Genomic DNA, 27,181 nt, shown 5'->3' with positions numbered 1-27,181 from the left:
TTTGGTTTTGTTTAGTTAAAGGACAGGTTCCTTTCTAAAATCAACACTATCAATTCATATTTTACAAAATTGATTGTTAATGTTGAAATGGAGAAGCGGGAATGACTTTTTTCTGTTAAGTGTCTGGATATTTGCAAACCTTGCTGCCTAGGTTTTTTCCAAGACATGTCTGTATTAAAAAAGTAATTTTACTTTTTGGCATAGTCAAATAATTTTCCTTATTGGGAAACCTATATACTAAATACAATCTGGCACTTATTTGAAGGCTAAATTTTGGTCGCTTAATTTTCTAGTTTCCACATTTAGGCTTCGTTCACATGCAATGTCTATTTTCTATTTTCTATTTTCTATTTTCGGTATGTCTTATGATCACGGTCTGTGCACTGAATATCCCGCCGCATAATTACTGGCAACGCGAGCCAGTTACTTATAGTAACTTATAGTAACTGGCTCGCGCTGCCAGTAATTACGCCGCGGGATATTCAGTGCACAGACCGTGATCATAAGACATACCGAAAATAGAAAATAGAAAATAGAAAATAGACATTGCATGTGAACGAAGCCTAAGGCTTCGTTCACATGGAAAGTCTATTTTCTAAAAATCTATTTTCTATTCCAGTATCTTATGATCATGGTCTGTGCCCTGAATATCCCGTGGCGTAATTACTGGCAGCGCGAGCCAGTTACTTATACAAAGCTGTAATTAATTCTCGGCTGTGCTCGCATTCTATAAAATCTCATCCTCCGTTGCCGCATCGCTTGCCATCGAATCATGATGGTTGTACTCGTATCTGTCGTGTGTATAGCTTCTTCATCTTCTTCGTCTTGTTGTTGCACAAGATCGACAAACACATTTTTCATAGCAACCGTGACCGCCACTGCGCAAGCGCCAAGGTATCAGAATCTCCTCTGAGTACAGCCGAGAATTAATTACAGCTTTGGAAGTAACTGGCGCGGGATATTCAGGGCACAGACCGTGATCACAAGATATACCGCAAAAAGAAAATAGATTTTTAGAAAATAGACTTTCCATGTGAACGAAGCCTTAGTAGACAGTGCCAGCAGCAAGGTCTCAGTCAATATGGATTTACACCAGTTTTTCAATATTTTGCATCATTCATTTATAAAAATGCATGCATATTTATACGTAGGTGAAATGGTAAAATCCTTGATGTGTCAGTGACACATGCAGGATAACCATGCAAGATCGATGAAACAAAAATCAAAGGATTGCTACAACCTTATCATAAATAATGAATATTAAAAAAATAAGTTGAATGTCAGTGCCAGTCTCGTCATTGCCTTAACTAACTAGGTAACACATAAAATAGATACTGTAATGTAGTGGCATTTCTTATCCAGTTTTTTTCTTTTTATTTCTTTGTTTCTAGTTATTTAAAAATGCACTTACAAGTTCCAGTGTTGCTCATTAATATGAGTCTTACATTGTAGCAGAAAAGATTTGAAGATTTTTCATTATAATGGATTCCATATGTTTAAAACATTTACCAAAACTTAACATAACAGCATTGCACTTGATGATGTTATTGAATTAGTGTCTGATTATTTGGCAAGTACATGTTTCAATGATGATAACTAGGGAGTACTCCAAGAGAACAGACCAAGGTAAAAGACAATGCAAAATTATTTTAAAAATATTTTGAGACCAAAAATCAGTTGAATTGGAATTACTGTTTTCCCTTCCGAGTAAGAGTTTTCCCCAACAGTATTGTCAAAACATTTTTGAAATATCTTGTGCAACAACATAAAGATAAACAAACATCAATGAAAATATAACTTATGATGAAAAAAATCTAATACTGGACCTATAAAAAGTGATAAAGCAAGAATCCAGCATTGCATTCTGACCACTGATCTTAAACAGGGCAATGAGTGCCATATTGACCTGATGAGCTGGTCACATGACAGTTTCGGTCAGTTGGATAGCTATCTCTTGAGGGCTTGGTCCCAGTTGTCCTTCATTGGCATAGGTAATAATGATAGTAGCAAAGCAATATCTTCATGCTTGAGAAGTGTCATTCGTTTAACCCTGTTCAGATTTCACACCAACTTAGTTAAGCTACACCCCCCTTACCCCATCTTCAAGTTAACACTAGAATTGGCAAAGCTGCTGTCCAACTGCAGAAAGTCTAAACAAATGTAATCACAGGTGGAAAGTGATATGTTCTTTACATTATTCCTATATTTCTAATTCTGCACCCATAGCTTGTAATAAATAAACCAGGTTGGTGACTTGTAAGCATTGGAAAGCAACTAACATATGCTTTCATACTAGTATCTTACACAACTCAATCAACATTAATTTTCAAAGTGAATGCACAGTGAGCAAGACCTTTTGCAAAAAAAAGGTAGATTTATCCTTGGTTAAAATAGACCAGAATTTCAAGTGTTAAACCTCCCCCTACAACACTTTTGTAACCAGCCCCAGCACTTCTGGGCTTGCTTGCACTTGTGGTCACTGGAAAGTCCTCTGAGACTGTTTTGGCATCTTAACACCCATCAGAACAAACACCATATGTATCATGTGAGGGTGTTCCTCTATTTTGAATGCAGCTGTGGTATAACAAAAAGCTGTAAATTTGTTCATGTACCTGTTTGTGGCATTATACCGGGTATACATGTTTATTAGGTAGGTTCTATTGTACGCAAACATGAACCATTTTTTCATGCCTACATCCAAAGCCCCCAAGATGATATAGAATTTGATTACATTTATTGTGATTGTTATCCTGCCTTGAGCCTTTTAACAAATTAAAGTCAAATGATGCAATTTACTGGTGGTTTCTTTATTTATGTACATAATTGAATATTATTCTTTTTTAAACAAAACAAGGCAATTTACATTTGATTGATGCTATATGATGTATGGTTGTAAAGACTAAATTGCTTAATCTTTTCCAATAATAACTGCACCACTTAACTATATCCATTAAAGCACTTGCAACTTTTTAACTTTTATGCTGAGAGAAATGAATTGTATTAGCACTTGCTAAATGACTGGATCACATGCAATGTTAAAATGGCAAAAGCTGATCAAACAGATGGTAAGTACTTGATAACCCAGGGGCATAATAATACATTTATATCTAGAAAAAGAACATTGAAACCAACAGATCACCAGGACAATGATTGTTTTTTCTTTATTTTCCTACTTAGAGGAGCTTCAAGACACTGCGAAGAACAACATTTTGCACAGACAAACCATCAATATTAATGAAGAGCATTTTTCCCCTAGCATGAGTTCAATGGTCTCTAGTCTTCAGCTTCCTTTAAATCCAAAAAAAAGGGTTGACAAGCTTTATATATGGGTTATCATGGTAATTACTTTTAAATTTCATTATCTCTTGGAGTCTGCTGAAATGGCCAGTAGGCTCATAAATCACCGTTTTCTGCTGACAAGTATCAAGATATATGCTAGTAAAAGCACTGTATTTCCTGAAATCAGAAACTGGGTAGATGATATACCTAAATGATTAAGATGTTAAATGTACTTAAGTACATGTATATATAAATGAGTATACTGAGAGTGTAGAGAATGGCTATTTCTTGGTCCATGTTTCAAAAAATATACAAATTCCACATCAGAATAAATGCACATTGTATGTATGTATGTATGCATGTATGTATGTATGTATGATGTGTCATCTCTTCTAAATCAGCTGGAATAAATTCAAAATTATGATTCAAAAACTCAAATTTCCATTTTATCAACCTTTGCAATTGCATTGTTATCTTCACCATATCAAGGATATATACATACTGCTTTGATCATATTAAGGTTTACATTTTGATTGTAATGAAAATAATTATTAATTACTGTCTCCTGCAATAAATATACAACTGTATGACAGTCAGTGAAATTCTTAATACCACCTTGGATGTACTATAAGATTTACAAGATCAGTGCATTCTTAATATAGATTTTAAAATGAATAGATAAAAGAACATATTTTGCATACAATACAGAAGAATACATAAAATGAATACTTGATATGAATCTGAATATGTAACAATTTGACTACATTTAACAATATTTCCATAAACATAATTTCCATTTCCAGTGGGAATGGAAATACTTGGCATTTTGCAATAATATATTTTGTATTTGCCTAATGATGGAAAAGAATTTCCCTAACACCAAAACAAATGTAAAATAGAAACTCATATAAGATCATTTGAATTTTGATCATATTGTTAAACTATGCAATTTTTAAAAAAAATTAAACCATTTAGGACTACTGCAAAATATAGAGAAATAAAATTGAAAGTAGCAGTAGAAACACATGCTGCAGGGGCAGATGAGGACAGTCTCCTGAGCCTTCTGGAAGGAAGTCAAAAAAATTTGCCGAAGATAATTTTGTAATGTTAAATTATTGGATTTCTTAATAAATACTGAAACTGTGTCAGCCTGGCAAAAAGACTGTAACTTGCCTGATTGGATCTGCATGAGTTTCCAAAATTTCCAAGATAATGCCCGATTTCAAGATTTTCAGTCTTCATTTTGATAATTTTTTTTTCATATGGTCTAAATGGGCTGAGAAATTGCAAGCTACATTTTCAGTTTTTACAACTTTCACCCATGGATCTGCCCCTGTAAATTTAATAATACAACACTGAGCTATAAAGAAAGAATAAAAAGTGCAATATTACCTTCTTCGAAGAGCCATTGCAGTATGTTACAGGTAGCATTATTGGGTTTGAAAATATTAAAGCACAACTTACTGTACCCATAGTCTACTTCACAGCACACCTGTGCCACCTGTGTGCTCATACACAACAGTAGGACTATGATACTTATGGCACTTGATTGACCTGGTGACAGTAATAAGCCCATAGTTGTTGAATTACTTCTTTCTGCAGTGTAACAGTGGAAACATTCCAATTTAAAGAGCTAAAGAAATATGCACTATCACAGAAATCACAAAATGATTTCTAACTGAAGAGTAACTGCGTCCAAAATCTTGGCTTTAATTATTCTTATTCAAATGATTCATTTTCTCAGGGCTTTTTTTTCAGTGTGTGCCAATTTGATATTCAGCTTGTTCAAACCCACTTTTTTCCGTTGTATTCTTCCCAGATGAGTCCTTGCTGTTGATTATATGTAACACCTAGGTCTCCTCTTGATTTCCTTAAGTATTGCCTCTCCAAATTCAGTTCAAGTGCCTGTTATTGTTCACACCAAATGCTGCATCTATTTGGCCAATCATCAATAGCTGGTGTGAAGGGAGAATAGGATTTCCTGTACTAAGTAAAAATCTATGCTTTGCCACTGTGCCCGATTTCCAGCTTGTCATGGGACCAACATCAGCTCCGACTGACTGACAGTTTGTCAAGTGTCTCTCCTGTATGTGATCAGTTACAGGAGCGGATATGATCAGTTACAGGGTGGATATCATCAGTTATCCAGATGGATCAATGTTAAGCTTGGCTATAGCAGCTGCTGCTCACTGATGGACGATTTGAAAAGAGCTGGAAATTGACGAGGACATACTTGACTGCAGTCCAACACCTTCATTACATTTAGTCAGGGTATATAAAGTGTGAAACATTAAAGTGGTCCACAATTCTAGTGGGATTGAAATAAAGCAAAGTTATTGCTAAACTAAGCTTCGCTGAGCCTGAAGCAGGGGCAATGGATTGGTAATCTTGCATTGGTATTATAGAAATAATATAATTATAGGGTCATGAAAAGAAAATTCCATTTCCTTAAAGATTTTGCTGATAGAGCAGCATCTGGTTGTATTGGAAAGAAAACTTGATGGCAAATATACTTTACTATACTCTTTCAATGTGTATGTGTGTTTACATGTGTGCTACATGTGTGCATGCATACATGATTACAATACAAGTCACCAATATCCATGGTTCATTTACTACTCAGTCAAGTGATCACAGTTCCCTTAAGAGCTTTTTCTTTCAACTCTACTTGGTACTGCTTGAAAAAGAATGCTTCAGTAAAATGGCTTGTAAAAAACAACTTGGCATTTCAAACATTTGATTGCCAACTTGCATATTAGTTCTTCATCTCAAAGCCGAATATTATTTTTTAAAAATCAAAAATTATAGGCACAAGTAACCTATCTCTCTAACTATTTAAAGTTTGAGAGAAAACAATGCAAATTAGTTTGGCCAGTAATTATGATTTGTAAAGAGTATAATCATAAAAAAATTGTTACTTCTAAGAAAATTGGGAGTAAAATGGCTTGCTGTTTAGTTTGGTTTCTTGAACCTCAGTGTGAATTATTCATCAAAGCACATTTCAAGATCCCCAGACACTTTAGTCTGAAACCAGAAAGATGTGCAAGACATTATTCTATCTATAGAGATAAACTAAAATAATTCATTTAAACAACTGGAGTTTTTCCCAGTCTAGATGCCAAGTTTTTTCAAAACATCAATTTAGTAGTAATACCAGCTCTTAAGATTTTATCAGGGATAAAAAATTCAACAAGCATGCTGTTTTCTTTTACAGGTGAGTCTGTGATTCAAAAGATTAACCAATACAATATTGGCCAAAGGATTTTCCTTTGTTCAGTTTTGCACTGCTTCTGTCCTCAGAGGTACATGGCCAGAGATTGAGGAAAATTCTTCTTTCTTACTGCACATACAGTCCAATCCCCCAAAGTATTCATGTCAGAATTCCCTCACTTCTGCTGCATTGCTTCCAGTATTGATAGCTTTTCTGACTGGGACAATGGGTCATTGAATAGCAAACTAATCAAATCTGCAAATTGCTAAAACTAATAAAAATTGGGGAAAACTTAGTTATCAGTTATATTTTGGCTGTGTATTGTTGTGTAGTTTGAGATGTTATCGGTTTTAAGTTCCATGAAAGTTGGGTAAGTGCGAGCAGGGGATAAAATATCTGGAGAAGATCAATACACAGTCCTTCTTACCTTCTATTGTGATACTGTATTACAGCTCATAATAGTGGAATGTATCCTGTCTAGGGGTAATGAGATTGTAGCAGTATATTTGTAGTTGCTGACATGAATACTAATGATAATGCACACAATTGATCTTTCACCTTATGCTCCATTCACTACAGATATAAACCGTCTTCGATTGATTGCATCTTTTTAAACTTGGATCATTTTTTGGACCAAAGCTAAAAAGTAAAGGCAATCAGTCCAATTCCACTGTTTAAAGGACATCAAAATTTAACTTAATTTTGATCTAAATGTAAATGTTTAATTTCTGAATCTTTAAACCACCCATGCCCAGAGATCAACTGAAATGGTATATTAACAAATTTATGTGAGATGTTATTCAGGTAAATTTTTAATAAAAGAGTTTTCAAATTAATCCCAAAATTTTCACAGGTATAGCCTTAGTGCATGAACAAAGACACCAATAAAAATTGATATGTATCAAAATGTATTACAAACAGCAACCATCTAAATCAAATTACAAGGTGTTTGTAAATTAACCATTTTATAAAAAAAACACTGATAAGAAAGTCAAGCATTTAGTCCATATCCAAAAAATAATGAGCACAGAAAACGACAAAGCATACACATGTATCATGTGATAAATACAACAATATCTTTACAGCCGTCAACAAGGATTAATCCATCTTCTCAGAAGGTATCACTCTAGCTCCCACAAATGATAAAATGACTATTCATCTTAAGAAGACAAAGAACAGCCTTAACTGGCCAAATGTCAATGAACCTCCTTAACCTTATGTTTGTCATTGATGCATTTGATGCATCTTGTATTACTGGGGATGAAGGAAATAAAACTTGGCATCAGCAATTACTTAAAAGAGAGGGTAATTGAAATGTGTATTCTGACATTTTTTACATGTAACATTTGCCTTTCATATCTATTTAGTAATATCTCCAATTTATCAGATAAGTAAACCTTTTACAAGAATTGACATTTATAAAATGCAATAAATACATATCAAACAACTTGCCAAAAACATTTAACCACCAGTTTATGAAAAATAACCATCACCTTTGATAGTAAAATGGAAAAAAATTCCTTCAAAGTATTTATAAAATCTTACTTAACATTATTAAATCAGCACACATGAAAAAGATGAAAAACAAGTCCACTCTTATGCCTTAAATGATCAACATTTGGTCTTGTCACATGTTCATAATTAATTTCACAACACTTTCTGCCACCAGTTTTCTACATGCAATGAACCAGATGACATTTACATTCTATGTGACAGATTCATAAATTGATATCTCTTCAAATCTTACATATGTTTTCTCTGTTGAAAGTTACCAGACTTCCCTACACTAAATGGAATTTATTTTACTTCAAGGCTGGTCACCAGTCCCATTTGCATGGACCTGAGCCTTGACCACCATGGACTGACCACTCCCTGTGGCTGATGGAATACTGGTGGACAAAGAGGTGGACCCCCTCTCTTCTGTAGTTTGGGTGAGGTTGACCACAGGATTGGGCAGAAGTGAGGGCATGAAGGGAAGAGTGGCTGGAGGTGTGCTGCCTGCCTGAGCCTGGTGGGTTTGGGCTTGGGCTTGTTGTTGTTGAGCCTGTACCTGCTGGGCCTGGGCTTGTTCTGCACCAGTAGGGAGCTGAATCAGAACAAAAATACTAAGAACAAGAAAAATATGAAATCATGCTTAATATTTTTAAATTAATGATTAATAAGCAAAACCACTTGCTTTGATTGCCAAAAATAAATGTGGGTACGTTGCTTATTCAAAGCTGATGGTGTGGTTCAATAAGAGAAGAAGAAAATCACAGGAAGATTAACTTCTATAGACTGTGACAGCCAACTTTTTATGACAAATAGGAGGTTAGGGTCATGAGGCTCAAGTATTTGATGGCATGCCCTTAAAAAATTCAATAGCTACAAATCTATGCCATTTCTTGTTAGAACTAGTGCCTACTGCAATATAATAGTTCTCTCTGCTTCAGAGTATTATCAGAAATAATGTCACAGTATGCAAAAGAAACTGGATTTTCAGCTTCTGAAAAAGTTGGCATTTCTTTATTATTCATTTCTATGACATTTTCCCCCATTTTGAATATCTGGACTGCCAGAAATCTCTGTGGAACCGTTTCGTGTTTGTTTCCCCGACCTGTGGGATCACTTTCTGGATGCCAAAGATAATTTAGATGTTGTGATTATTTAGATAAAAACTGCAAAAATTAAATTGTCTGCTGCCACAAAATGGCGAGTCCAATAAAAAGCAGATGGGGATTAGGGGACAGGTGTGATAGCCAGGTCATGACCTTTTGTTTGTTCGAGAATAAATGTACCATGGGTTGGTTTTATTTTACTTATGCTATCAGATTTGCTGTAAATGATTATTTCTTTGTATTATCTTCTCGTAAAATTAATCCTTCATTTAAGAAGTTTCAATTATTACAAGAATCTGCTTGCTTTGAACAGTATACCTTTTTATACGGGAACCCTTGCTGCTTGAGGATGGCCTGGAAGTGATACATGAGCTGAGTTTTCAGAAACTGCTGCAGACGTCTCTGCAACTCATCAATTGACACACCGGGGTTCTGAAAGGATATGGAAAGTACTCTAAACAACTGCATACAAGTTACATGAATCAAGATAAACATCACTTCATAGTAATATCCTGTTGATCACATCTTTTTAACTGTACTGAAATTTTTTAACACAAAATCCTTTCCAAATTTTGGGTGCCTTGATAAGTACTCAATGCATCATTATCTGAATTATAAGTACATAAATGTTATTTCATCACACACTAATAAAACCGCCTGGAAAAACATCCAACTCTGATCATATATAATTGATGCTGCTACCAGACAGATCAATAATTTACTTTCAATAAAGATTTTATTATAATCTCTCATGCACTTACAGTCTTTAGAATAGCCTGTATGACATTGGGCAGCTGCCTCTGTAGTTGCTGATGAAACTGTGGGGTTAGAGGCACGCCAGGGGGCAGATGTTGGTTGATGCCCAGGGTCAACTGCTGGTTCAAATTTGGGACTGATAAAATAAGATTTTTTTTTAGAAATCATGAATTTTCATGTGCAATGATCTTCCAACATTTTGTGATTTAATATGTTAGTCTCTACAACTGCACATCTTGTCTTTGAAAAATGTGTACCAAATAAAAATTATCTCTTAACGTTATTATCCTGGTATGATAGAAGTGTTGTTTAACACTGATTTGTCCATCTGATAGAAATGATACACTAAAAAAATTATCTTTTTTATGGGTCATACTAAACTTTCGATCATTGCTCAATAAATAAAAGAAAATTTCAGAGCAATTATATTCACTTGAAAGGTCAGAACCCAGTCAACAAAAACACATACACCCGAGGTGTGTAAAACTCACATGATGCTAGACTGGGTGGCCTGCCCCCCAGAGAGGGTGGATGAGCTGGTCTAGGGGCAAGGTTACGATAAGGCTGTGACTGAGGTCTTGGATACATGAATTTGAACTGCATAGGGGGTGGCGGTGGAGCAAATGCTGCATCAACAAAGAAAAAAAAAAAAAGAATTCAATTATCTGTAATGGTAATTCAGTAGATTAAAGTATTGGAAACAAGCAGTTATGAAAGTCACTAAAATATAACTTTGAACACTGCTAAGAATTTTTTCTGTTAGTCTGAATAGAGTGGAGTAAATCTTGGACAGTCTCTAAACATCTCATTTTCATTATGGTAAATGAATCTTTACAGTTTTTATTTTCTTATGCTATCATTTTACTTGAATCACCTCACAAATATCATTTTTACCTGGTCCCAGATGTGTAAAAATTCCCTGCTTTTCATTTTCATACTCTTCCCATGCTGTCTTGCGTTCCTCCTCTGTCAATGTTTCTTCCTCTATATTCTGCAGCAGGGAGTCATGCTCATGGTAGCCAACCAGCCAGTCTTGTCGAGTACTGAGAAGTTCGGCTAAAATTTTATCCTGAAATTTGAGACCAAAATGTGCATTAAATCTTTTTTCTATAGTCCAATGACTAATTCTTTGGCATATAACATCCACAATTTATAAATCTATAGTGTTATTTTAACAGAAACTTCTAGAATGCCAGCATTTCAGAAGAAAAAACTGAAGATATTTCAGATAATATAAACTCTTTCTTATTAGACAGTACATAATAGTTTTAAATACACTTTGACACATGCATGAACAATCCATCCTTTTAAGCTTTTGGACCAAAGTTGAACCTTAAAGACAATAAATCCAGTATTGTTAAAACGACGTAAAAGAATAACACTTACTAAATTTACATCTAAATGGAAATATTTAATATCAGAATTCTCATTTTGTCACCAAAAGATAATATATCAGAAGGCAAAAATATTTCTAAAACTAAACATGCACATAGTTATGGTGTACCATAAAGCCAAAATATTTTAAAGGCAAGTTCACTTTCTGGGCTCTGGCATCAATTAATTCAACAGTAGACCACTTGAATTCATTTTAGCACGTGTCCCAAGTGCATCAATCTCTTTATATTATTTTTGGGCACACTGACAAAACACAAATTCATTTTGTCTACTTCAGCTAAATGAAAACTTCATTGCCAATAAAATAAAGGGCTTGAACAAAACAATCAATGAACAGTTATTGAACATGTTGAAATATCCACAAATCATAAATTTAAGCATGTCATAACCCCTGAAAATCAACATTCAATTTATTGTCTTTAAGAAAAATTAGTATCTAATGATATATTAATCAAGAAGAGCAATTTACTTTTGGCAGCTTGGGAGTTGGTTTCTTTTTCCTCTCTGGATCGTCCAGTCTCTCAGGCTTGAAGCTGTACAACTCTGCCAAATCAGCAGCAGAAAAGTGCCTCTCTATTTGTTGTTCATCAACTACTCTTTGAGCCAAAGATTGCTTGGAAACTTGACGCTGGTAGATTTTTTCTTCCATTGTGCCCTTCAAAGAAAAAAATTTATCTTCAGTCATCTCTTGCTTGCAAGTTCTTTATGGATGCTGGTCAAAACTGAAACTTGTTACTGTGTAAAATTTTATGCTCAAATGTATGCATAATCTGACTGGAGATTTAGATATGTTACAAAGAAGAAAAGCAGTTGAATATTGTCAACACCCCATCAAGTCATCCACATGTCACATTTTACATTAAAATATACAGAAACAGTATTAAAGTCTTTACTTAGCCTGAACACCAAATTTGATTAACTTGCACAAATCTTTTTTAAATGAACTAAGTACAAATATACCCCACTTTCAGACACTGTGCTCTGTTCACTGCTATTTTATTGACTAAAAAATGTAATACAGCTTATCCTGTGTAGGATTTCTACACAAACTCCCGACACACTCAAACACACACACATGCTAAAAGTAAGAGTTACTACTCCCTCTGAACAGGTGCTGATATATACACAAAAAATTGGAAAAGTCACATGATTTGCTTAATTTTGTTGCTATTCAGAAAAGGCATTTTTGGAAAGCCTCCATGGCCCCCGTAGTAGTAGTCGTTTATACAGATTTAAACAATAATATTAAACAAATAGAGCATAGTTCCCCATGTACTTAGATATTTCACAACAATATAATTTTGATACATGTGTTGCAACTGACATCATATATGACAAATAATAATAAAACATCCTTTAATGACCAATCAGACCCATAAAAATGGGGTCACTCAAAAGCGAACAGTGATATTGAATGACAGTAAAATACAGCATATTGTAAAGAACAGGGCATTGTAACAGACCAACCAGAGGTCTAGAATTCTATAAGGGGTATAATTCATAAAAATATAAATATTTATCATACCTGTGCCAGAAATCGATAAACAAACACTGGTTTTTCCTGCCCAAATCTGTAGACCCTGAATATGGACTGGATGTCATGGGATGGGTTCCAGGAGGCATCAAATATTACCACACGGTTGGCAGCCTCCAGGTTGATCCCCAGGGAACCTGCCTTGGTGGAGATCAGGAATAGACGGCCCCTGAAATACAGAATGGCATTTACAAACATAGGGAGAAAGCTTACTTTCTTATTTCAGTATTTCCAAGATTACTGTGTATATGGTAGAAGCACTTATTGCATAAAGTTTCTGCAATACTAGGACTAGGGAAAAACTCTTGGATTAACAAATTGAAACGATACTCATTAAAATACAATAAAATTGAAAATATACTTATTAAAATATAATACTCTGAATACTGTCACCTACAGTATTTTTGTTTTATACCACTGAAGAGATGTGAAAATAATTATACTGAAAAAGAACCCCCCCCCCCCCCCCCCCGCACCACACACACATTCAAAATTATTATATCAAATCTCAAATGAAATTTCATGTCAGTCTTTCTTTTTAAAAATTTGTGTTCACAGTTCATTTTACAGTCCCAGCCAAATAAAACCCTTGTGCAAATAACAGAACAGTCATGCAGCCTAATACCACACTGTATGTTGCAGTAGTCTATAGCTAAGTAAGTGCATTAAGTCACACATGTTGTGCATATACACCAGCCTACTATTCCCCAGTGTCTCCTATATTGAATTAATCCCCATTCGCCACCAGTTCTAATGTCTCAGGAAATGTGTTGACTGGGTTTTACAGTTCACTGGAGACTGTACTTCTCATTTTTCACATGAAAATGCCCTTACGCAACTTAAATTATTTATCTCATAAACCCCTTTATTGAAAGTTGATACTCATGTGGGACATAAGGTTGAGGAGGAGCAATCTATATCAGTTTATACAAGTTTTTTTATAACTGTGAAGGCAATTCTGACAGCTTTAATACATAAAACAATTGGCATTAACCTTATAATACAATAGGGTTAAACTCCCACACCAAAAGTACTTTGAAAAGGCAGGTAATACTCAAATTTAATCTCTTTTATCCAAAGTTAACTCCAAATAACATGTGCTCAGCTTTTAGAAACCCTGATTTTAGTGTGCATCCACAGACTCACTTAATGCACACTAAAACTGGGGCATTCACAACCTCGGCACCTAGGACCTACTTTACTGAATCATTTGGGACAAATAAAGCCAAGATAGTGTAGTTACTCTGTGCTGGAATTATTTTGTGTGCTTTATATCTTTAAATGTGAAAAAAGATCAAGTGTCAAGACAAACCTACCTACTAAACATACTTTTCGCTAGGGAGTTCAACCCTTTTTGTAGTATTTCTCTTCTTTTTTGATCTTATTTATGCCATTTACGGCCATACATAAAAAGCACAGTAATTACTTTGTATTTTTGTGGTCCTGGAAGTCTCCCATATACTTCTGTCTGTGTTGGGCAACCGTTGAGCCATCAATTCTAAAGTAGTCTTCATTTTTGGTCCACGTATTATACAATGGATTCAGCTTCTGAAATTTACATGAATTTACTAAAATTACAAGAAAGTTACTTTAAACAGGAAGTTTTGCAACTTTTTAGTCAATACCACATAAGCACATGTCATTTCCATTTTTTGTGTGTGCCTTCTAGTAGCAACTTCAGACTATTTACCAACTGTCCTAAACATTTAAAGAAAAAAGATCTCCAAGATTTTCATTTTATTTCACAGCATGAGATAACTTGCAAATATAAAATGTTTATGTCTGTTACATAGACTTTGGTATCCAGTTACCAAAAAATCTCTTCTAGGCTTTGATGGAGTGTGACACTGCACATAAAGCCACAATGAAGCTTAAACTTGACTTACCTTTTTTGACTTCTTCAGGTTGGTTCCTGCCTTTGCCTGCTCATTTATGCGTGCCAGGAACTGTTCTATCAGATCCAGAGACAGCAGACTCTGACTAAAGACAAGCACCTTGTCCCCAACTGCTTCAGCCATCCTGATGATATCAAACAGCAGCATTAGCTTCCCACTCAATGCTGGGTCATGCTGGTCTTCTTCTCTGATATATTCCTCCCACCACTCCTTTTCACGCTCCTTTGGTGCCTCTTCTATGAACTCTGTGAAGAGAAACAATTAGTCAGCATGGTCATCAACTACAACCATTTCTACTGAATATTTGGTTGGTTTAATACATATATATTTCAGTTAACTTTAAAGAACCGATTTTACAGTATCCTTCATTCTTTCATTTTTCCTATTAAAAAGTAAGAACGTTTCTACATAATTTTGAAAAAAAATATTTTATGGCTTCATAAAGAGTTCTAAAAACAGTTCTAAAACATTTTTAAAACTAACAAAAACATACTGAATTCTGTGCCCCACATAAACCACTTCTTCATAACATAATATATACCTTTTCCTCCTCTTCTTAGTGACTTCCATCCTCTCACATATTCCCCATGTATTCTTGTCCTCAGCTCATCATCTAGGTCCCTAAACTTGATCTCTTTGTCTTCATCTTTCTTCTTTGGCACTTGCTTGGAAGACTTTTTGTTTTCAGAAAGAACTGAGGAGCTTCTTGTTCCTTTACTTAACTTGGTGTCCTCCTTACTTACATCCTTTTCAGTCTGAAAAACAAAGAGTTATAGATGTTTTTTTTTTATTAACAACAAATAACTAAAGGTTGGAATACATAATTGTTACAAAAATAAGACACTGGATGAATGCCTTCAATCTTATACAAGATGATGAATAATTTATTGACATATCTTAGCTCTGTTCACTTCAACAGAAGGATATTACTAACCCTTCCTTTGCCTTTCAAAAGGGCTTCTTTCCTATTTTTCTCTCTGCTACCCTTAGAGACTTTTCCTTGTGACTTCTTATTCTTCTGGCTGCCTTCTTTGGAAACTTCACTTTCAGATTCTGATAATGACATGGCAGATTCAGAGGAGATGTCACTAGGGGATGTTGTCGACTCCACCTCCTCTAAAATCTCTTCTTCAGATTCCTCATCTTCACTGCTCTCAGCAAATGAACTAGCACCATCATCAACCATCTGTCCAAACAAAACATATGACCAAAACATGTTTACAAAATTAGTCTTAATGCAAATAGTACATTTAGTGTATATTTTTATATTATAAATATCCTACTAATTTTTCTGCAATGCAATAACTTCTCAGTCAGTTTAAACTGTCATTAACACTTAATCCATACACAAATGACACACATTTAGTACAAACAAAAAACCCAATAAATACAAAACTGGTAACTTGATAGTTAATTTCACAATTTCACCAAAGCCATGCAACTGGCCCATACCCTGTTCTCCTGCCTGATCTGCTCCAGCCTCAGTACCCATGGGTGTGTCCAAATCCTGTGCAGGTGATGGTAGTCCTGGAACAGGCTAGCACCAGTGAAAAAGTTTTTAGGCACGGCTTCACTGCGACCTGTGCGCTTCAGATATTCTTGGTATAATGTCATCTGAATGGGGGACAGACGGACAGACAGTATGTACTCATACTTTTCTGGAAGATACTTGGTAAGGGCAGAATAGTCTCTTCTCTGAAAGGAGAATGTGAGACAGTATTTTTACTAAAACTGTAAGAACACATAAAATTGTTTTCCTCAAGCAAACACATATCTATTTTATGTATCAATAAGACTTTGCCACAAAACAAAAATATCTTGAAAGTCAACTATTTTTTCCAGCTCAATTATATTAAATTACTTTCTGCTCATCTTCACAGAAATTACATCCTAAGCTTTAAATGAGCTATTTGTGGGTCAATTCTCCTGGTTTGCATTTAACATCCATCCATAAGGATTTAATCACCGCATACCTGCACACACCCAGACAGCATTTCATGTAGAACATGAGACCTCTTCTTCATCAGTTTCACATCTAACGGAGTGGAGTCAGAGCACTGTCCATTTGTGATGGGATTGATAAACCTAATGGCACAGAAACGAATGGAAAATTAAAACAATAAAAATTATACTTTCAAGATATTCTGGTGCTGGTGGCAAGTGGTAGTTTAAAGGATTGTATGACTCATTGCTATAAAAACTGCTAAAATCTGATTATGTAATCTGCACTTGCCTGATGTCATGTCCAATTTTGGTGCTATTTAAACTTAACTTAGTGAGCTTTTTGTGTTAATCTAATTTTGAGCAAAGAAATTAGTATTAAGAAGTAAAAACATCCATACCTATTAGAGAATTCTTTGCGAGTACCCAAGAGATTAGGCTTGACAAAATCCACCATGCAATGGTCTAAAAATGTAATAAAATTTTACATAAAGATTACATCGGATTCTGTTTGTTGTTATCTTAACAAAACAAAATTAGATGAATGGAGCTACTGATATAATTGATAACTTAAATCAATCATCACTTCACAAAAGGAATTAAAATGATATATATAAAATAAATTATTAAAAATTTTACAGTAAAAATAGGTGAACTTCATAAGTGTTTACCTTAGTCACAGTAAAAACTGATAAATGTATCAAGTCTATTGTAAACAAAAACAGAAACAATGAAAGTCCTTCCTTACACTCAGAAAGATTATTCTGAAGTGGAGTCCCTGTAAGTATTACCCTTCTCAAAGTTCTGATTTTATTCATGGCTTTAGAAATGGCAGAGCTGTCATTCTTCAGCATGTGACCTTCATCACAGATCACAATATCAGGACCTAAAATAGGATTGCATGAAGTCTGAAATATCTCAAAGCCGAAACAGTTCCCACCCTCATCTTCCTCTCATTTTACAGTGTCTAGACAAGGAGGAAAAACTTTTACAGCAAAACAGATATCATTAACCTGGGATGTTTTTAGCCTGCAGCTCTTGCCAATAACACTATCTCTGATGATTCCAGTTATAAAAAAAACATAGTTGTGAATTTTGTGTGTCAATTTATTGAGTCATCACCATTTCATTACTAAAATGTAACACGTAGCAACATCTTAATCACATTAGGTGCATTAATAAAACTCAAAATTGAAGTTCACACATTAAGTTTCCTGATGAAGAGAGACAGTAATAAATTTTGTTTGTCCCAACTGATATCAAAAACTGATCCAAAGTATGCATTTGGATAAAGTTCTCTGCATGACTGAAAAAAGGTGAAGATAATGTTGGGCCTTAAGGGAAAAGCAACAAAAATTCTGTCAAAATGCGTTTCAATCAGCTCCCTACACTTCAAGTTATACTACATGCTTAATAAAATGCATTCACAAAAAACTTGTTTTTATATAGCACAAAGATAATCTAAAATTGCATGCACAAATGCAAATGCCATATGGATATAATTTAGCAAATAAAGTTCAGTGGAATATGACTTACCTGGATCCAAAAGTGTAGTCGTGAAGATCTCCTTCTGCACTTTACTTTTTGTATGTGAATGAGACAGAATACGGAACATCTGATATCCAATGATCATGACTCCTCCACCATTATGCCATTTCTTCAGCAACTCAGATCTTTCCTTGTTGACTTTTACGCTGACAATCTCGTACACCTGCAATAAAGACATGCAACAAGGAAAATCTTAAATACTGGATAAATAAAAGAAAACAATACAAACCAGCAGTTCAAAGAGGCAAGGGCTTCCTTCTGAATAGGTACCACCAGTCATTTTTTTGAAAATGGAACAATAATACAAGATAATTTTGCAGCAGACTGAGATGTAAGAGGAATATTTGAAGGTAAAGTGAATATAATAAGGTTTATGATAAAGCATATTACTGGTGTAATACCTGTGCAGTTTAAAGCACCAGCCCTCAAATTGAGTAATATTGGAACAGTAGTATGAGACTTAAAAAAAAAACACAACTACTTAGGCATAATAATACTGCAGGAAGGCGATTAATATGTCTGAGATGATTTGCAATTTGCAATATTATTCAACAACTCTTATTGCTGATGAGATATTCAGTCATAAATCTGTTGGAACAATGACTGACATGCAAAAAGTCTCAGGGTGTATTTCATCTACCTGAACAGAGGTAAAATTCCTTATGGGTAACAAGGTTTTAGATGGAGACACAAGCACAAATGCACAAATCCAGATTCTTGCAAACTGGAAATGCACATATAACACAGCTTTACCTTACGAAAGTACTTATTATTATTATTATTATCACTTCTAAAATTCACTCTTACTGCACAAGTATAAAGTCTGATTATTTTGTACCTTCAGCCTATCCTTTTTGTCTAGCCAGTAATTCAGCTCATGCTTCCAATTCAGCACTGTGTTCAAAGGACACACCACGAGGCAGGTCTTCAACCCTGTCACCTTGTTAGATAACAGTGTGTGGACTAGTGTTATTGCCTAAAAAACAATAAAATAAATGAACAATAGCACGTGAATATTGTTTAACCCAAGATTTCCATGCAAAAAAAAAATCCATCTACCTAGTTATTACAACATCAGTTTTAGAATGACTAAGTTAAAAATGTTGATTATAGTAAATTACATGAGTGTAAAGTAACAGAAGAATGTGTCTGTGATGTAGGTAGGGATGAGCAATATCAATAAGCTTACAGACAAAGTCTTCCCTAATCCCATACAATGTGCCAGAATACAACCACTGCCTTCTTCCTTCTTCAATGTGTCCAGGGTCTCTATGCAGCAGTCCCACTGAAACTCTACAGCTGGAAAGAAAACGGATATTTTTTTCAATAGAAAAGAAAGACTGCATTTTTTATTTATTGTAAAATGCTAGCTTTTAAAACCACGTATCTCTATGTTATCACTTTAATGACAGTTCCAAAAACAAAAATAGGTTAAAATAAAAGGTATAATGTTGGACATAAGTCCTTATCTTCATAAAAAAAATAATTCACTATTCAGCAAAGCTAATAAATATACAGAAACTTGGCATAAGAAATTCCATTGGTCTATTTCTACATAAAAAGGCATATTTCAGTAACATCAAAAAATTACATATATAAATATCCAACTTAACAATGCTTTTAGTGAACAACTTCACGAACAGTGAGCAATGACCAACAATCAGGTTGTAGGCCAGCCATAACAAATATTTATGTCTTATAAAATCTAAATATTTATGTCTTATAAAATCCAAAATTACCTTCTACTTGATGTGGTTTGAGCTTCTTTGCCAGTTTGCTGTTCACTTCAATTACAGGCTTTCCATTGGCATCCATTTCCAGCACTAGCTTGGTGGTCACTGGACATTTATTGGGGGACTTGGGATCTGGGACTTGGACCACATGGTGCTGAATTAAGATACACAGAGTACGTCATGTACTGTCAATTACAAAATATGGGAGAAATGTTTCAAGATAAATCATTTATAAACTGTCTAGCATGCAAATGTTGTTGTATTGTTGTTCCTGCTGGATTACTTATTGTTTCACAATGTTAAATAAGAGGACTGTTTTTGCTTATAAAACTGCACTCTAAAAAAATTGACTTATTATGCAAAGTTAAAGAATCCAAGTTTTACAAAACACATGTTTTACACATGTTTAACAAATCAAATATCTACAAATCTCTTAATTCTTAATATCCACCTTTTTCTTAATCTCTTCAACTCTCTTGAGTCTTTCTTTTTCTGCTTTCTCGGCCTCCAATGTCTCCTTCTTCAGTTTGCTCCTCTTAAAAAGACGCTGGATATCCCTCCTCTTGTACTGCCCAGGTGTGCCATCTTCTTTCTTAAAAAAAAGGTTAAAAATCGTATCCAAAATACATCTTTTTCCTGAAATCCAGTCTTGACCAAAATTACTTCAGTAACAAAACTTACCAACATTTTACTTCACTGGAGTGCAAGCACCTTGATATCAAGGTGTCCACAATACTTTGAAATAGGGAGCTACTTTGGACCTCAACTAAAAATTCATGGGGTTCAATGTTGAGTAACTGTGAGAAAACAAGTTTGGAAGGAACTCAAATGCTTCCCAAAGTTGTCCTAAAAAGATCCTTGATAAAATGTAATAACCCAATGCAATCTCCACCTTTTTTTTCCTTTCTCACATCCCCAAATTTGTCTAGCAAAAATCCTAGATGTAATGTAATAACCCAATTCAATCTTTACCTTATTTTTCTTTTTCTTTCCTTTTTTCCCTCCTTCTACAGATTCCTCATCATCATCTGCTTCATCATCATCAGCTTCTGCCCCACTCTCACTTTCTTCTGACTCATCTTTTCTGCTCCTGGTTCTCCTTTTGGTTGTCCTCATAGGTGATCTTTTCTTCCTTTTCCCATTTGCTATTTTTTTCTCCTCTTCTTCCTCGCTGCTCACAACTATAATATCTCCATCATCTCTTGTGTCAATTTCACTTTCATTATCACTTTCAACTTTCTTTTCATGTGTTTTTGATCCTCTGAGAGACCTCTTTGTTGTTGATGATGCTTCTTTCTTTTGTTTACCTTTACTTCCTTTGATCTCCATTTTCTTTTTGCCCTTTTGTTTCTCTTTAGACACGGATCCCTTTTTACCTTTGTTGGATTTCTTGTTGCCCTTCTCCGATGATGAGCTTTCTGCTGATGTGTCAAGGATTTCTATATCAGAATCTTTAGATATATCATTACCTGAAGTCTTCTCAGCCTCATCTTTTTCCATTTTCTCCTTGACAGGATCCTTGATAGCATCCTGATTTTTGTTGCTAACCGAAGTCTTAGGGATATTACAAGATTTGATACCATCCACCTTAGTTAATGAAGAATCCTCGGAGCCCTTTGTTTTCATCTCACCCTTCCCTTTGGAATCTGCAGTTTTACTGGCCAATTCATTGAGTTTGCTTGTGTTACACAGAGAACCAGTGGTAGTAAAATACAACCTAGACCTGTCTACATTTGGTATAGGTGCCTGGCTGGCACTTAATGCTGAGAGTTGCTGGGAAGCTACATTGTTTGTTAATGGGACTGAGGATAATACTGGTGACTGTGTCAAATCAACAATGGCAGGCTGCTGTGCTTTTTGACTCTGTGACAAAGTAGATGATGTCGAGGAAGAAACTGATTCTGCCACTGACACTAATGTTGCTGGTTTGGCTGATGATGTGGGTGCTGAGATATGAAATCTTGCTGCTGAAGATGGAGGCTGTCCTGGAAGCCTAGTCTGATTAATTGTCTGCCCCTTAGCATTGGCTAAGGTATGAGCAGCTAGCATGTCTGCCATCTGAGCCAAAGCCTGACCAGGGGGAAGGGAATTTGACCCAATCCAGCCATAGCCAGGAAAGAATGCTGAACCAGAAGAAAACCCTGGGCCTGGAGGTTGTTGAGGGGCTCCACTCCCAGATGCAGTCATTGAGGTGCCAGGGAATGCTGTGTTCTGGGATGCTACCTGAATGAAGACCACTTGATGTTAACCACTGAACATATCCAGGTGTACAAGAAGACCATTCGTAACTTATTTTTATTACAGTTCTTAACTAATAACCTTAACTAATTTTATATTTAGAATTAAATTGCCAGACCTCATTACAAAACAGTAATCACTCTTCCTTTATAAACATTTGATAATGGATACCAACCTGTGTTCCAATTCCTTTCATAAGATTTTTAAGCATTCCCTCTAGCATGCCATTGACTGTGTTTAGTGTAGTAGTCTCATTTTTCTATAACAGAAGAAAACCCGTCATAAATTGATATCAAAGCCAAACATCACACAAGCCTTCAGTTAGGTCATTTTTAACTTTATGGAGGGGCATGTAAAATAAAATAACCCAGACTAATTATAAGCCCTATTCAAATACCTTTAAAATGGCTAAACTTTACAGACAACTGGACCTATAGACAGTTACTGGTAAACTAAATATAGTTGTTTAACCATAGCCAAAACTGATGAACTAAACTACCAATTCTAAAGAGTGTGGTCACAGACTGTTGCATGTCATTGTTGTTAAGTTTTAAGTGCACATTACCATCCTATCCTGCTCATTCTTCCACTGATCCTCTCTGGCTTTTTTCACCATTTCTTGCAACTTCTCATTTTCTTGTTGCAACTGGAGCAAGGCCTTTTCTGTCTGTAATATCATATTCACAATCCACTGATATAGATTAAAATATAGGTTTAAAAAGTTTCATACTACCTTAAGCAATGAATGTGTTAAAAAAAAGAAACATAACATAAACTTATCATTTATCAAATTTTCAAGACAGTTTTCTTTCAAGAAAAAATTTTCATAATGTGATTATTGTGAAAATTGTAAGTCACCTGCTTCTGAACCTCCTCATTTTTCTTTTTCCTTTCCTCTTCCTTTTCATAGTACTGTTCTCTCTAGAAATTGGAACATATATCATCAACACCTTCATAGATAGGTTAAAAGTCTGTTAAATAACAAATCTTTTTCTGTAGGTCACAAAAAGTCAGCATATGGTCTTTAAGTAGAAACAAGCTGCTGGCAGTCACTGTGTACAGCACATGGCATCATGTGGCTTCTAAATATACAAAAAGTGAAAAAAAAATCCTATTTCACCCCTCACTGGTAAACCTGTATTCAATAAGTCCTGTATAACCCTATTTACACCTTACCTCCTTGGAATGCTGCAGCTCCCTCAGCCTGGATTCCAGTTCCATGTTCACTTCAACTGCAGACTCCAAGGCAGTCATTTCACTTTCCTTTCATGAAATATGAAAAATATTACAGCAGCTGTGGTTTGCAGGGGATTTTGAAATGAGCAAAACAAGGAAAAAGTTTTAAATTTATGAAAAATGTCATATTATTTGGTTTTATACAGCAATTTTTTATTAGCACATTGCATAATTCTATGATCACTTCGTTAGAAACAAATTATCTTAAAAGCTTAATACTAAAACTTCTCATAATTCATTCCCTTTCACAAGACAAACCTACCATTTATTCATGACCCTGAAAAGGCTACTGCAATGTGAATTGTTCATAAAAATATACGTTAGTACTAAAACACGGTTTCCACTCACTATTTGTTTAATTGAATCCTTAAACTTGGTAATCTGTGATTCTAAGGGGTCGTCACTGCATTCTGGTAATGTCAAAGGTCGCAGCACCACTTCTGGGTTGTTATCTATTACCTGAAATATTTAGTTTCACTCATTTAACTATAAACTTGAAAATTGCATCAGAAAAGCAGATTTTTTTAAATTCTCTCTTGAAATGACTTTTCGAAAATTCCAAAAAATGTCATACTTGCAATGCTGTTTTGTGAGTCTGTAAAAGAGTATATGTACACAACGCGTTAGTCATTAAAAAAGCTTGTGATACTCATTCTTTCAATTCATTCTTTCAATTCTCATTCAAGAGATTGGAATTTTTTCAAATTCATACCTGACTGCTATTAGATTTTGTAAGTTGTGCAATTTTCTTTTCCAACACTGTATTTTGTCTTTGAACTTGTCGCAGATCCACTAACTGCTCTTGCTGAAAAGAAAAGGAAGTGGTAAATTGATTTTTCCGTCTTTTTTGAGAGGTATAAAGAAAATTTAACTTTTCAAAATTTCAACAAAACTTCAATGACATAATTTACATTGTGTTAGGCCATAAGTTGTTTACGCACCTTCCATATCAAAACATTTTTCAGTCGCTTGACCTCATCCACCTTAAATGTAACATACATTTTATAAACAGATGCACATTTAACCAAACACTGGCAACATAACAAAACTACAAAATCCTTCCTCTTTGATAAACAGATGCAAATACTTCAAGTTGCTCATTTTTCAAGATAAATTTTTGGCAGTTTTCCCCTATGTATTGTTCTGCCAGCAAATTCATTCATGTGAAATAAGACATGCATACACTTATTACCTTTGGAAAATTACTTAACAATTGGTCATGGGGTTCAGTTTGCTTAAGTGCATGACAATAATTACATGGTATCACTTTATCTTACCTGCTCTTCTTTTTTCTTCTGTTCTTCTTCAGCTTTTCGTTCTTTTTCCACTTCTTCAACCGACAAGGTTTTTATAACCTGAAAATTTAAGTATTTCATTCAAAAGATCCCTGCCATTTATGTAAAATAAATATGGATCTGACAACAGTTAATAATTCCATAAATTTTAAAGAAAATCAAATGCCACAGTAGCATTAATCAGTGTGCATTAATTCTCCATTTCTGTAAAATATCATTTTCTAAATAAAAATTGTGTTTACACTAATGTCTTCTTCTTCAGAACTATCACCAGATGAATCCTCTAAATGTCTGTCTCCATCATCATTCTCAATGGCATCAACATCACTTTCCTCCTCACTTGAATCTTCTGAATTTGACTCCTGAAAAGACTGTTTGAACTTTGTTTTAGAGGTAATTGTTTTCAGTTGACTGGTATGTGAGGACTTTGGTTTTGATGCAATGTCTTTCCTTGCAATTTTTGGTCTCCTAGCAGAAAGCCCTATTGCTTTATTAATGAGACCATTTGCTTCATCCTCATCGCTTGACCTGCTGGCTGAATGGTGCCTTTTCACTGGTGGAACCCGTTGTCTCAACTTTCTCACGGTGCCCTTCTCCAATTCAAGTAATTCTTCATACAGGCTCTTGCCTTTTGGTTTAACAATTTCTTTTTCTTTCACAGAACTTCTGGTAAGTCTACTTTTGGGTGTCTCGTTACTGGCCTTGCTTAAAGTTTTGGCTTTTGCTTGTTCTGAACCCTTATCAGTTTGTAAGAATGTGGTTTTATCGCCATCTTTACAACTCCTCAGTATTTTTTTAACTGGGGTTTTACTATTCACACAGTTTGTTTTACCTGGATCATTTCCACTCACTTTTTGAGTTCTAGAAAGTGTAAGTTTAGGTGAGTCAATGATGACTTTGCTTTCTTTAAATAATCCACCTGGGGAAGACAACAGCTTTATATTTGTTTGTGCTTCTACTTTACATTGCCTTGCTGTTCTGCGTTTTATTCCATCACTGTCATCATTATCTTTACTGAGTTTATCTTTCAAACTAACTTGCTGCCTGATTTTTTCCTTTCCTCCAAAACTTCCAGGGTCATTATTTTTATTCTTGTTTCCATTGCTTGCCTTAGGCTTTTTGGATAGCTTTCCTGCAACAGGTTTATGTGCTTTCTTTTCTTTCTTTTTTGAAGACCTCTCTGGTTTCTTTATCTTCTTGGCAACAACTTTTGAGGTTGAAGCTCCAACATCAGCTCTACCAGGTATTTTTCTTGATCGCAGCTGACTTGGCATTTCAGTTTCTAAAAGACAGAAGAAATGTCTTCAAATGGCTGTTCACCAGTATGTTTTGAGAGACAGAAAACAAGAGTAACCTAAACGGAGTCCCAACCTGTGTGTCTTTCATTGGAACTCTTAGAATATAATTTCCATTAAAGTGCTAGTGTATCAGTTCACACACCACTTTTGATTAAGTTTTCAGCTTTGTACTCCAGCTACGCTGAAATGCTACCAAATCAGTATTCCATTTGTAAGTGACAACAGATACAGCCTCGAGAGTTTCTAACACAGGGTGTTATGAGGCTTTATCCGCTGACCACTGAAGTATACACTGATGCTGTTCCATACCTCCTACTCCTACTACTAGAAACTGTAACTATTCTGCTCACCTTGCTAGTTAAACTGTTAACACCAAAAACTACACAATGCTTAGTTATGAAAACATAGCAAAACAAACAACCTGAAGTGAACTAGCACATCAACTTTTGATGAGACAGAACTGTTTCACATAGTCGGAGAAGGAGCGAGTTGTAGGTTTTTTCTGGAAATTTTAAAGAAACGCAATTACAATCATTTTAAAATGCACGGTAGCCGGATGGAATCAATAGAAGTAAAAGAAAATGAGAATCCGAAAATCATTTTAGTTCAAATGAACGTTCAATTTACAATATCTTAGTAAAATTTACCCGTGTTCAACTGGCTGGTTTTCGCATCTGGCCCCTCACGTAGTGTACACAAACAAACACTGGTACCAACTCAAAATATTTCATTGAAAAACACATGACGTACAAAATATATATGCACCTTAGTGCATTCTTACCTTATATAGATTTTACAAGAGTATCATGATAAATGTATCAGTATTTCTTGCGAAGGGAAGTAAAACTTTGAAAGACCCTCGGTTTCTGGATCTAAGGTTGCTCGGATCTTTCTGCGTTTAGTTGTCGAAATAATTTGTGTACAAAAAATCTAGTATAAGATGAAAAATCTTTACTCTTTATATCTAAATTAAGCCAAAATGAGTAAATGGTTGTTATTTATATTAAGCAATCTGATATGACAAGTTATTGTTCTTTATAAAAACTATATTTTGAATAAATGACTCCTGCTGAAACGAAGACGCTCCAGTGTCGATGACAAATATACTGTTTTAATATATCAAAACATTTGTATGAGTTAACAAACTTTGTTTGCCCTTCTGTGACATTTCGTGGACAAAATGAGCGATTTTGAGGCAAAAAGAATTCTAATGTTGAATAATTTG

General features: G+C 34.9%; 2 protein-coding genes and 1 long non-coding RNA gene across 7 annotated transcripts in view; 1 reads left to right on the top strand and 2 right to left on the bottom strand.

Moving 5' to 3' along the window:
* The window catches only part of LOC106172222 (protein amalgam), a 91,999-nt gene extending 86,286 nt beyond the window's left edge, over positions 1-5,713 (bottom strand). For 2 of the 3 annotated variants that reach the window (XM_087001817.1, XM_087001818.1), the window contains exon 1: positions 4,672-5,713. In XM_087001817.1, coding sequence (XP_086857943.1) covers positions 4,672-4,855 — 184 coding nt within the window. In that variant the 5' untranslated portion in view covers positions 4,856-5,713. The remainder of the gene's footprint in view (positions 1-4,671) is intronic. The other variant, XM_087001819.1, reaches the window with a different exon arrangement.
* Positions 1-9,296, top strand: part of LOC106172325 (uncharacterized) — a 93,448-nt gene extending 84,152 nt beyond the window's left edge. The window contains exon 4 of the long non-coding RNA XR_001239417.2: positions 8,303-9,296. This is a non-coding gene — a long non-coding RNA (uncharacterized LOC106172325). The remainder of the gene's footprint in view (positions 1-8,302) is intronic.
* LOC106172184 (uncharacterized) lies at positions 7,382-27,082 on the bottom strand. Of its 3 annotated transcripts, XM_087001814.1 has the most exons (32): positions 26,738-27,082; positions 26,378-26,458; positions 24,901-25,940; positions 24,641-24,718; positions 24,305-24,346; positions 24,076-24,168; positions 23,712-23,822; positions 23,304-23,390; positions 22,986-23,048; positions 22,693-22,794; positions 22,303-22,386; positions 20,862-22,112; positions 20,341-20,481; positions 19,896-20,043; positions 19,346-19,455; positions 18,995-19,132; positions 18,145-18,319; positions 17,357-17,494; positions 17,010-17,073; positions 16,641-16,752; positions 16,120-16,362; positions 15,602-15,853; positions 15,209-15,422; positions 14,659-14,912; positions 14,199-14,320; positions 12,764-12,941; positions 11,708-11,893; positions 10,738-10,912; positions 10,335-10,469; positions 9,849-9,979; positions 9,406-9,519; positions 7,382-8,576 (listed from the first exon to the last, which is right to left on the bottom strand). In XM_087001814.1, the coding sequence occupies exons 3-32, from the start codon at positions 25,930-25,932 to the stop codon at positions 8,298-8,300; spliced, it is 6,252 nt and encodes a 2,083-aa protein (XP_086857940.1). In that variant the 5' UTR covers positions 25,933-25,940; positions 26,378-26,458; positions 26,738-27,082; the 3' UTR covers positions 7,382-8,297. The 3 variants fall into 3 exon arrangements, with proteins under 3 accessions (XP_086857940.1, XP_086857939.1, XP_086857941.1); XM_087001813.1 differs by lacking the exon at positions 26,378-26,458; XM_087001815.1 differs by lacking the exons at positions 24,305-24,346; positions 26,378-26,458.
* Positions 27,083-27,181: the final 99 nt, after the last annotated feature.

This window comes from Lingula anatina, chromosome 1 (genome assembly GCF_051362555.1).
Source record: "Lingula anatina isolate TDL-2025a chromosome 1, LinAna3.0, whole genome shotgun sequence".
In the NCBI taxonomy this organism is placed as follows: domain Eukaryota; kingdom Metazoa; phylum Brachiopoda; class Lingulata; order Lingulida; family Lingulidae; genus Lingula; species Lingula anatina.
The sequence above is the reverse complement of the archived record's forward strand: the minus strand, read 5'-3'. Positions and strand labels throughout refer to the sequence as shown.

Coding starts and splice junctions, on each gene's coding strand:
- LOC106172184 (XM_087001814.1), bottom strand. CDS start 25,932: ATGCCAAGTCAGCTGCGATCAAGAAAAATACCTGGTAGAGCTGATGTT. Junction 15,854..16,119: donor AGATCAGGCAGGAGAACAGG/GTATGGGCCAGT, acceptor TTGTTTGGACAG/ATGGTTGATGATGGTGCTAG. Junction 10,913..11,707: donor CAACTCCCAAGCTGCCAAAA/GTAAATTGCTCT, acceptor CTCAAATTTCAG/GATAAAATTTTAGCCGAACT.